At 40.8% G+C, this 12,150-nt stretch overlaps 1 protein-coding gene across 1 annotated transcript in view; it reads right to left on the minus strand.

The window, feature by feature from the left end:
• Nucleotides 1–12,150, minus strand: part of AIG1 (androgen induced 1) — a 125,888-nt gene that overhangs the window by 3,308 nt on the left and 110,430 nt on the right. Inside the window, exons 4-5 of the mRNA XM_065680693.1 lie at nt 10,332–10,447; nt 478–641 (exon numbers count right to left, since the gene is read on the minus strand). Coding sequence (XP_065536765.1) covers nt 478–641; nt 10,332–10,447 — 280 coding nt within the window. The remainder of the gene's footprint in view (nt 1–477; nt 642–10,331; nt 10,448–12,150) is intronic.

The raw sequence follows: 12,150 nt of genomic DNA on the forward strand, positions 1-12,150 counted from the left end.
GGTGATCATTCATTCTTATTATTCTACTGACATGAACATATTAATTTTCCTTGAGTAAATTTATAAGCAGAAAACACCTTATACCTGAAAATACTGAAACAATGTATTTTTATTTCAAAGTTTAAGCTTTCCGTTAACAGCATTCCCACAGAACAATACTTTATTCTAGCTGCACCTAATGGGTTCATCATCTAAAAAGTGGGTTGTAAACCAAGTGGGTTGCAAACCTCTCAGGTAATTGCTGTCACCAATTTAGTTAGTACTGGAAGTTAAATAAAAGAATACATATTCATAGCTCGCCAGGCTTCCCAGCAGCCATTCCATTCATCCATCTGCTTTTAAGAGCAAGCAAGCAAGATGTTTCAGTGGAACTTCTGTCATTCCCCTTTGTTTTAGCCAGCTTAAAACCTTCCAGGAGAGCACACACAAGCCCCAGTGGTGTATTTCACAAGTTAATATTTTTAATACAATACTCACATTTTTGGGTATCCCAGATGTAGTTGTTCAAGACCTCTCCCACCAAGTAGAACATGTTAATTATTACAGTAACGGCTGCAAAAAATACTACTTTGACACCCGGACTGAGGTGCTCAAGAAGTGGGTACACCCACACTCCTGTGACGTGGTGAATCCAGCACACCCTGAAACAAAATGAAAATAACAAGTACTGACTCTTACAGACCTGTTTTTCAGAACTAGCTTGGGCTATAGGCTTGGCTAGTGCAACCTGAAAAACAATTATCTGAAAGAACTACAAGTCTGAACTGAACTGGAGCACCTGGATGACATCCACCAGGAACAGACATCACAAACTATGAAACTGTGACTGATTTCCCACATTCTTACTGCTTTGTTTTGAATTTTGCAGGAGCACAGGGTCAACTTTCACATCCTGATGCAGGCAGGTATTTCCTTGGTGCGTTTGTATTTATGAGGAACACACACCCCTGTTCCCTGTGGCAGTATGGAAACTGCAGCACCCTCTGTTCCAAGCAGGTTCTTTATCCAAAGAGCATTCAGGGCACTCTAGGCTCTCCCACACAACTCAACTCTGCTTTCTGCAGCATCCGTCTTTCATTTTGTACACATTTGTGTTTCTGTGTCTTCTCCTTGCTACACCTGGCAAGTGCATCACAGTTTTGGGGTTTGCCAGAAATATGGCTCAGCTTCTCTTTCAGAGAATAATGCCTCCAGCACCTGTGTTTTAGGTTGCTCCTCCTTTTCTTTCAGTTACCTGGTATAATTTGGGATCTAATAATTTTTTCTCAAGGTATGCTAAACATAAAAAAACACCCAAAAACCAACAAACAAAAAAATCACCTCATCAGTGAAATTCTGCTCAGCTCCACACTCATTACACAGTAAAGGCAAAGCAATGATAGTGGTTTCCTGGTGGCATAAACATTTTTAGCAATCAGCTACAGGGCGGACTGTTGGTACACTAACCAAAGAGACGGTGTCAGCTTTACTGCAGTGCAGTCATAGAATCATAGAATCATAGAATAGTTAGGGTTGGAAAGGACCTCAAGATCATCTAGTTCCAACCCCCCTGCCATGGACATGGACACCTCACACCTGGTATGTGGTTTCTCTGTGTGTGACTGCAGTGGACACCTGTATCCTCTGAAGGGATAGCTTTTGTGTTGAGATCTTTTTGCGTTTGGTATGTGGCGAGTGGTGGTGAAGAGGGAGCAGAGAGAGTCCATACGTTGCAGTAGGTGGAAGCTAAGAAAGGCAAATGCTGCCAAACAACTGAGCCAACATCACAGGATAACTGGGAAAAGTGCTTAGTGGAGACAGGCTGGGCCCATGAGCTGCTGGGCTCTCTTCAGGAATGTAAATCTCTTCCTTTCTGACCTGTCAATTTGAGAGAGAAGCTCACAGTGAAGCACAGGCAGAGAAGACTCAGCAGCTGCACAGACTATTACTGATGGGGATTTCCATGTCCATAAGATTTGCTTCACTTGATAATAGTTCTGTTTGTTTAAGGAAGACTTTTGATCATCAGATCAACAGTCACAGGCTCCTGAGGGCAGAGACACAGAATTCCACCAAATTGTTATCATAAATACCTGTCACACAGAGAGAACAGAATCTCTGTTAAACAGGGATTAAACAATTCTCCATCGCTCTGGAAATGTACATGGTTGTCATAGCTTCCCTCCTCCTTAGAAAAGCTTTTATTGCAGCCAAACAGTGTCCAAAGTTGGACACTTCTTGTAGGAATCTAGATGTGTCAGTAAATTAATCTGCATGATCTAAATACAGATTAAAACCCTTTCTCCAAATGAGTTCACATATGGAAAATAATCTCTGTACTTTACAGTTATTTTCCACATTCTTCTGTGCCAGAATTAACCTGACAAGATAAAAGTATCTGAAAAAATAAAGGGTTCCTGCGTAACCCATGGTAATGGGATACCATGTTCCTCTTGATCAAAGAAAAAGGTGCGACAGTTAGGTAGAAGGCAATGGGATGTCCTCTACTACCAGGCTGGCTTAGCAGGGAGCGCCTATTATTGCTGAATGTTTTTCAGTTTCTTTTCATGATCATTCTGTGAAAAACAAGCTCCAAGAAAAAAAGCTTGAAGAAAAGCCAGTTCTTCTTTTTCACTTATTTTCTCTGGTGTGATGAAAAGTGTCCAGCACTATAAAACACCTTTACAGAGGAACTTTTTTTCAGGGACCTTCTACACTGTACCTATATAGCCACCTTCATGAACCAAGCAGAAGTTGCATTTACTAGAATGCATTTATGCTGGAAAGAGGAAATATTTTCTAAATCCAGCCAATGAGTCACTGATGAGCTCCTGAATGTCAGCCATCTCTGGTTAGTTCAGAGTCTTTGAGTTCAGCTTATGCACTCTGCTCTCTGCTGCCCACTCAGCACAGGAGCTCATTCATTGCTGGGTGATACTGCTCATGCGGTCAGTGTAACTGTTGTACGCCACACCATAGGAGCTCATGCTTTGAGAACAAGAGGTACCGAGTGCCACTCAGGAGACAACAGTCACAAGCCCACCTGATCAGCCACCCTGATCTTTCTTAAAGTGGGCTGTACCACATCACTCGCTACATTGGGACGGAGAAATATTAGCCTTCTTTTCCACTGAGCAGTGACACACTGACTATTCCTGCATTGTCTTTACCACAAATAGGAGCAGCAAAGGGATGACTGCTGCCATAGAAACCTCACCTGATGGCCTTTCTTAGTGGGTTTGCTCCTGCTTCAATACAAGCTATCATCTTGATGCCGCACAATAAAGGGCTGATCAACAGGAGGCATAAAGCTTCCACACAAGATTGCCTATTACCGATGTTAATGAATGCCTTCAACGCTGCAATTCTAGTAGTCATTATTCCTGTCCAACCTCATTATTAAATAAGCACAAGAGAGCATGAATTAAGATTTACTTAGGAGTGCTAATCTAGATCCAGTTTAAGACCCTGTTATTGAACAGGTATAAAAAATGGGTCTCTTAGATAAAAATAAATGGAGGAGGAAAACTTTAAGCTAAAACTAGACCATCTACTTTTGAGAAGGTAAAATTAATTTGAACCTCCCTGTGTTTTGGTACCATGGCAGCCCATGGAGATGATATAGCCATGTGTTTTCAAAGATTAATGTGTTAGAGGTCATTGAGCTCATTTAGCCATTTGTTAGAACTGGTAAAAAAAGTAGGAATGAAAATATTCACACATTGTATTCAGATTAAAATGTCTGTGAAAAGAAGTGGTGATTTCAGAAGTTTTCAACCAGTTGGTGTAGAAATCAGAAAAAGCTATCTGAAAGCACACAATATTGCTTCTTTTTAACAAGTCTGTCAAAAATTTGGCTTTGTAAAATTTGACTTTGTTTTTCACTTCTAGAATACAGTAGATGTTGTGTATCTCTCCTATCAAAGTAATCATGAGGAAGTGAAAACTATGCAGAGAAGATACATTTATTCTTTAGCTATACATCTTCTGTTGATGAAGAAAAGTAAATACAAAAAGTTATCGGAACCTTGTGGTTTATGCGTGCTCTACCCGTCATTTTGGGGAGTACAACTTAGTCCTCGTAGAAGCAAGCTCAACATGCGTGTATAATGGTGGATAACCATGACACCCAGAAGATTTTGCAATAAGATATGTTGCAGAAAATGGCTGCTCCTTCATGATGGCTGCTCTCAGCTGCAAGACTGAATATACTTGCACAGGCATCACAGCATGATGTTGCGGTCTGAACTCTAAGAGTCTCCACCCATTTCCTGCCCAAGTTGAGTCCTTCAACAAAGTCCACAGCCGAACAGCAATCAGTAGTACGTGTTCTGGAAACAGAAACTATAAAATGAGGGCTGTGCAACTTTCCAAGAGCAGTGAATGAGAGGACACAGAATAATAGTGCATGTCATAAAATGTGAAGAGCTCCCAGTGCTCTTCCTTATAACAGAAGAGCATTTCAACAGAACACAGAAACAAAAAAAATCGTATCTGATAATGGAAATACCTTTCTGAATGATACCTAATCAACCTCTGGAATGCTGTACCCTATCTTCCAGCAATACATCTCTGAAATCAGGATATTCAAAAAAGTTTTCAAGTATACAAGTTTGGAAGTCTACTTAGTCCACTGCTCTGTGCCATACAATGCAACTCTAGCAAGCTTCTGAAGTCAGGAGACTGTACAAGCATGTGTACAAGAATGTGTACAGTCATGCTTAAGTGCAAAGAGTACAGGGTACACAATCAAGATGGAAGGATCCAAGCATCTACTTTTCGACATCATAGGTTTTTGAAGAAAATTTCCCTTGTAGGCTGGTTATTCCAAAATGGCCTGCTAAATCTTCTCCTGAAGAATCTGACATTAGCTGTAGTTAGAGTCTGGATATGACTACACTATGGATATGACCTCTAGGCCAGTTCCTTTCTGGTTACTTCTTGCACCAGCAAATCCTTTCCCGCATTTTCTGTGCTGTTTCCAGTAACTAGTAGAAAGGAAGGCTGACCCTTCAGTCCCAAACAAATCCTAAGCCATTTCACATTGTGGCTACTCTTTACCAAACAACAGAACACGGGCATTTTCTATGCATTTACAAGATCTTTCCTAGCACCTCTTCCTTTTCTGCAGGAAGTGAGAACTTTACCCAGAACTATTAAATTGTGGAATGTCTCCCAGAGGAGGTGACTGGCTTACAGTAGCTGAGTCATTCAAAACTTCAATGAACAAATCATTTGTGTTGACAGAGTAGGGACCAATCCTGTGCCTTCAGAGGCAGGAGCACAATGACCCATACTAAATCTGTTCTACTTCTGGTTTCTTACACTGACTGATGTGAGGCACATTTTCATAAATCCTTCTGATTTTTTTTTCCTTTCCCCCTGAAGAAACCCCGGAGGACAGCCTGTTCTGCAGCCAATCAAAACTATCAAGATCTCAGCCTCATTAAGATGCTGGGCTTTTTATGATACCAGCCAACCAGGCCTAAATCATCTACACCAGGAATGTGCATCACTTAAAAATTTTAAAGACTAAAAGATTAGTTCAATAAACAGTCATCAGTTAGGAAATAACAGCAATCATCGCCTCTTGTTCCAGTTTCTTATGCTGGATGCTTCACTGATCTGCGTGGTCCTGAGCAATACATGGGTCGTAGAACTGTGCTCCTAGTATGGAGTGGCTTTTGCAGTGAGAAGATGACTCCTGGAAAACTGCAGCTGCAAACAATGTCACATGCGAAACATACTCAGCATGATACGGTGCTGGCATCCTCTGGGATGAACAAAGCTTAGCAGAAATTTGTGTTTATATACAGGTAGCCGGAATGATAGAAACTCGGAAGATTTGCTGCAAGGTGTTGTCATCTTTGGAATTCATCTATTCTGATAAACAGTATTTCATTTTAAATATAGTAATGGTTGCTATGCCTTCTTGAGCTATATTTTAAGGAGCTGCACAAGTAAGTGAGAATATATTATCCATGCATGTCATCTGTGATTGTACTGTTGCTTTGACTGAAACATTTGTGGATGTGGAGGTGGAGGGGAGCCAGAATATATCAGTCCATAATGGCTATGTCAGACCTAACAGGCTGAGGATCCATGCAGCCTTCTCTTGCTGAAAGCACTTCTATGCTCCCATCCTCCTTCTGGGTCAGGTACAGGGGATGCTAATCTTCTCCTGGCCTATTTCTGCTGCTTCTACTTCTTCCTACTCTTTCCTGTTCTCAGTAGCTCTGGCTCCAGCTCCTTCCTCCTCCTCTGCATTGTCTCATCTGTCACTCACATCTCCCATCAGCCTATCTGTCTCTTTCCTCCCAGCTTTTCCCACTTGCATGATTTCAGCTTTCAAGCTGCACATTTCCTTACCCATTTCTCTTTTAATCCATGGTCCTATTTAATCTCTTTAGCCTGCCCAAAGGACTTCTCACTTGTTCTTTCCCCAACCACCAATCCCTGTGATCTCTATTGAACTTCTGTTCCAAATGCTTGCTTCCAAAAGTATTCGTGACTCCCTCCACATGTACCCTCAGCACACCCAGGCACAGCCTTGATGTGTCTTTCTGCTCCATCGGCACCAGTGACCTCAGAAATCCTTCTGGGTTCTCAGTTCTGCCCTTCTTTATGGATAAGCCTGTCAATTCCCACCAAACTTCACACTATAACTCTTCACCTCTCTCTCCTGAGTGTTGAGGTTTGTCCTAGCAGTCTGCACCCTTATCCCTTTGCCAATGTTTGCTCTTTCTGATCTTCCTCTCCTTCTATGGAGAATCACTAGTGGAAATCTACAGCAAGGCTGACAGCATTGATCTCAAGTTAATTCCAAATTCTCAGTGTACATTCCTTTCTTAAACTTGTGCAAGAAGAATTCAGCAAATTACCCCAGCTAGACACTCTCCCTCAGCAAATCCACAGAACTCTCCTAAAGTCATTTCAGGAGAAACTTATTTTCAAATGAAAGTTTAAAGGTACCTGAGATCTTTAAATAGATTTATTGAAGAAGGAAAGAACGAAACAAGTCCAAGCTTGGCATGTGAAGGCAGCTCCTTGTGGATTTGAGATAGCAACAAGCGGGCAGATCAAGTCTTTTGCTCCCAAACACGTAGCCCAGCTATGTGTTTGGGAGAAAAACATGATTAGCACAGTGGAGTCAAGTTCTTAGGGTCTGTTTTTTTGGCATCCTCAAGCACTCAAAAGCAGAAGGAACAAGAAAACCATTTTAAATAAACGTATTTGTCTCCGTTTATTTTAGGGACATATTAGGCTCTGATATTAGTTACCATGAGGTCATTCTTATTACAAGGAGCAACACATTTCTGGTTCTTTTCTGTTCCTTGACAACGAACCCCATACACCCATTGGCAGTATTTTCTGGTAGTACTGGCAAGCTTTTGGGTTTTCTTAGCACTGCCTAGATTTAAAAATTCAATACAAATTGTGACCTTTTCAAGCCATGCTAAATAAAGCCAATTGGCCATTCCTCTCTTATCCCATGGCCTGGATCCTGAAAGTCCATGTATGGTGTGCAACAGGCAATGCAAGTTTGAGAATGCTCTGCCTGGGCACAGTTCCTTAAATGCAAGGGAGAGCTCCCCCCCACAGGGAGCGCATGAGCTAAGTGTGCCTACTCTAATGCTCTCTTATTGATAGAAGGTTTTACTCAGATGAGGATGTTTCTCAGATAACATGCCTCTGAAAAATACTCAGGGGATATGAAGTTATTCAGCTACATTCTCCCAACTTCAGTGATGCTATTCAGAGCTGTTTGCCTCTTTTCTCATTTATCTAATATATATAATACAAGCTTGCTATTCCACCATCTCTTTCATACATGAAAGGTTCAGTCATATACGAAATAAAACAGAAAGTCCGCTCTGCCTGGAACTGAAAAAAATGCATTAAAAGAAGCAAACTTAACAATATCTTCCTGTGTGCTCCTTTACAGTACAAAGTGCGGCATGATACATAAATCATGCAGCATGGTAACAAGGTTTCAGCTGAGGGTGGGGAGAGAGTTCAAAATTCAAGGGCAAAACAGAGGATATCTGATTAGCAGCTGCTTACAGTTTATACTGAGAGAGTTGCAGTGAAAGCACTTATGCTGAGAGAAAAAAAGAGGCAGGGAACAGCACAAATCTCAAGTGGCAGATCTGTAAGTTCTAGGTAAAAAAAACATAACCCAAGAACTAAGTCCCAGCAGGGGACCCATGGACAACCAAAAGTACAAAGGGAGGAAGTTCCGTCAGGATGTATTTGCAGGTGTAGTCTCATTTTAGTGCAATGTGCATGGGGGGTCTAAATGCTACACCATCAAGGGCAGCAGATCTGAACTAAGTAAAAGGTCTCTACCTCCATGTTGTCACTTAGCAGTAAGAAGATAGTGGACCTGAGCTGTGAAAAGTAGGGGATGAAAGAGCTCTCACTTTTCATACTTTCTGGTAGATTTTCCTAATCTGTGAATGTGAGATACATTGTATTGATACCATTGAGCCAAGATTTGGCTTGCAGCCTCAAACAGATCTTGGATAGAGGCTTCAGTAACACCTGCTGGCTGAAGACATGCACAACTTACAGATGATGGCACAGCATAGCTTGCGTCTGCCTCCAGTCTTCCCCAAACACCTTCTTTCATAAGAGTAGAAGGAGAAATGAGCTGCAAGTGCAGAATTTAGCAAGATGACCTCTAGGCTGAGTAAGCAATTGTCTCAGACCAGCTTCAGAGAAATCACAACTTGGAAGGCGAGCCACTTGAGTGCAGCCTTATCCATTTTGGAAATCATGTATGTGTATACATAAACAATAAACCAATAAACAGCAAAAGCAAAGGGAGATGATCATAGTTTGTAACTGGCTATTTGCTTAGTAGTTGATTTCTTAACACAGAATCTTCTTCCCCTGCTTTACTTGTCCTATAATTTCCTTTTACCTTGTACTTGTAGCTGTGGGATGTTGGGATGCAGATGCAATGTAGTAGGCAGGATCAAGCCACATGAATGTCACACTGATACTGTAACAGATTCTTGAAAGATTTTAAGACACTTCTGTTTTATTCCACTTCCAGAACTGGATCATTTCCATTTTCTGTTCCTACTGAATACTATTGCATGTGTTTACTCACATAATTCTGAGAAAACAGGAGTTGCCATAGGAGGTCAGATCACAGGTATAGTAACTCTGTCAACCCGTCTCTAAGCACCCTTCAGAGGAAGGTTGGGAAATACCTCAGTTAGGCATTATTATGTATGGGTTAAAAAAACCATAACAACTTTCTCCTAAAGGAATCACTAAGTGCCTTTTTGCATAACGTGTCCTTATCGTACAATTACAAATATTTCTATTATTTAAGAAGCATGTGTATGTTTATAAAAGCAAATGGCAGAGTGCGACTGTTGTCCTGCGAGACAACACCCTGCAGCAGCTGGGTTACTAGCATTTTATGATCACTCAGTATGCATGGATGCGTGTGAAGAACGGCCTCTCTTTTGAGGGACCACTGAAACAGTATGACAGTACTGCCTTGAGCCTGTGTTCCTCTCTAGTTTTATCTCACTTGAGGAGTGGAAAAGCAAGTATTATCCTTGATTTTGGAAAATATCCTCTTAGCTGAGGGAAGCGTGATGTGAGGTGAGAAGAAAAAACATGAGAAGAGAGGGTCATAAAATGTTTGCAGGAAAGATAAAGGACAAACGGTATTAAAGGAGTACTGTAAATAAAACAGAAGTTTAGTGAAAAATAAAATGCTAGAATGACCAAAGTAAATTAACTCTGTCATGCAAGTCAGGTGCTTAAATAGAAACTGCCCAAAGACTTAATTTAATGTTGTGTAAGAGAGGTTATTTCTGTCTTAGTTTAATTTTTCGCAAACATTTGCATTTTTTAAAACAAACTTCAGAGTGTTTGGATTACTGGCTTATTCTGTAATTAATTTTACAGAAAGCATTTATGAACTAGTAAAGAAAAAAGACGGTGTTCTACCTTTTCTCTTGCCACTTCAATACTGATGCGGGAAATCATTTGACTATTCTCAATTTTATTTGATAGAACAAAAATACTAAGCAATAAAACTAAGGTCCAAGAAAAACATTTAGCTTGAAAAAAAGGTTAAAAAATGTACCCTTGGAAAGACTACTGCTTACATGGGATTGTTCAACAAATTCCTGTTGTGTGAGGTTTGGCATATACTTTCTAAAAATATAAGCATCTGGGGAAACCAGACAAAGCCCAGGTCTTGGACCAAACGAGGCATGCAGCGTGAATCTGTTAGTGATTATATCCATAATGAAATATGTGCCCAAATTTAGCAGTATAAAACCCCCAATACAATATGAAAACACAGTGTGTACAGCCCTTACCATAAAATATAGCCAACAGCAAAGGTGCACACTGCCGCCAGTCCACAGCTCCTGCTGGGATACTGATGATGTGTTGTTCTCATCTCGATTAATACAAAGGGCAAAACTGTTGTATGCTGAAAAAGACAAAACAACGGGGAAAAGCAGGTGATACAAATGATTCTCACTGCATTTCCATGCTAGTTCTACAATAAGAAACTTAATCACAAAAACCTGAAGTCAATTTCTTGATGGTTAGAAAAACAAGGTAAAATGACTCCACAAAGTCAATCAATAACCCAAACAATATTGTCCCTATAATGTCCAATTGCTCAAAAGAGCAGCAGAAATCAGTGAGCAGAATGTGCTTTTTCTTTTGTCTGAGAATCCAAGGCAGACAGTGAGTAAAAAGGGGATATGGCATGAGGGGACATGGGGGTGCCAGTGAGCCTTGCAGTTTGCAGATCCTTGCCACATCACCTCGGTTATTTTGACCACTCGAGTTAGAAGGCGTAGCATCTGATTTTCAGAGACTCTAAGCACAAACAATACCAAATGAATGAATATAAATGGACGTATATAATGTTTCTGAGAATGAGGTTTAAATGTATCTCAGTCTGGGGACTTGAAAACAGGGGATGTATTTTCAAATGATAGCCTCAATACCTCTGTTCCTCCATCTGTAAGACAGGAGCAATTATCTTCCTCAGAAAGGTGTTGTGAATCTTAATTTGTTAGTTGTTGTGCAAAATGGTTTTAGATTCCCAAATGAAACATATGAAAGCCAAAGCTGTAAAAACCATTTTCAGCCACTTGTCTTTATTTAGCTGTGAAACTCCTGATTTTGTCATTTTCCCATACACATTTCGTATACTGCCCCTTCTGAGAAGGTCTGTTCATCCAATTAATGTCAGCAGCATGAAAAATTGCATCTAGCCTGCCCCCAACACTCCATGTCTAGATTTCAGAGTGCTGGCAGGCATGAAAATATACATAAGCGAAGAACAAATGTGCCAGGAAATAAACCCCATCATTTCTGAATACACAGCTCATCTAGGACCAACATTATTGGTGACTGAAGAAACATGCTGCTTTGCAACCACAGGGCCAAATTAATGCTGATGTCCGAAGGGAATTACTTCAGTTGAGAGCTTGGTTCTGGGGCTTGGTGTGCCTGTGACTGAACTCTCCTGGCCAGTCCACAGGAATGTCCGCAGGTGTACTACCACAAGGGCAGCCTAAGCAGTAAACCAGGTTCAATCCTTCCCCAAGCACTTGATCACCAAATGGAAAAGAAGGTTATGGATTATGCTGGCCATGTTCTGCCATCAGATTTGCACATGTAGTTCTGGGGGGAGCTGGATAGCTGGATTTGTAAGTTTGTAATAATTAATGCTGTAAATCACACTGATTTTCATCAACATGAAGACAGAACAGGCATGGAGTAGAAATATTCTTGCGTGAATTATGAGGTTCAAATGAGAGGAAACAGAGTGGGGTCTGAGCCTTTAACAACTGAGAAGGAAGAAGTGCTTGAATGGGAAATGATAAGATAATGGAAATGCCCTGTCTCAGAGATGTAACATAATTTGAATTGGATAACTGCTCTGATTTTCAAGGCATCAGTAATTAATGACTAGCATTTGGCAAATGTCAGGTGGATAATACAGCAGTTAGGGGAGCTTTCAATTTCCTCATCTTTTAACAACTTGTTCTGCCCCCATTCCTTTAAACAGTATAAATCAGCATCAAGGGAATGCAAAGATGTTTTACATGTGGTCTGTGATAAAGGTGGCCACTATTAGATGAGAGGTCTATAAACTGTGCAGGACTTTCAGAG

This window comes from Lathamus discolor, chromosome 5 (genome assembly GCF_037157495.1).
Source record: "Lathamus discolor isolate bLatDis1 chromosome 5, bLatDis1.hap1, whole genome shotgun sequence".
Lineage (NCBI taxonomy): Eukaryota > Metazoa > Chordata > Aves > Psittaciformes > Psittacidae > Lathamus > Lathamus discolor.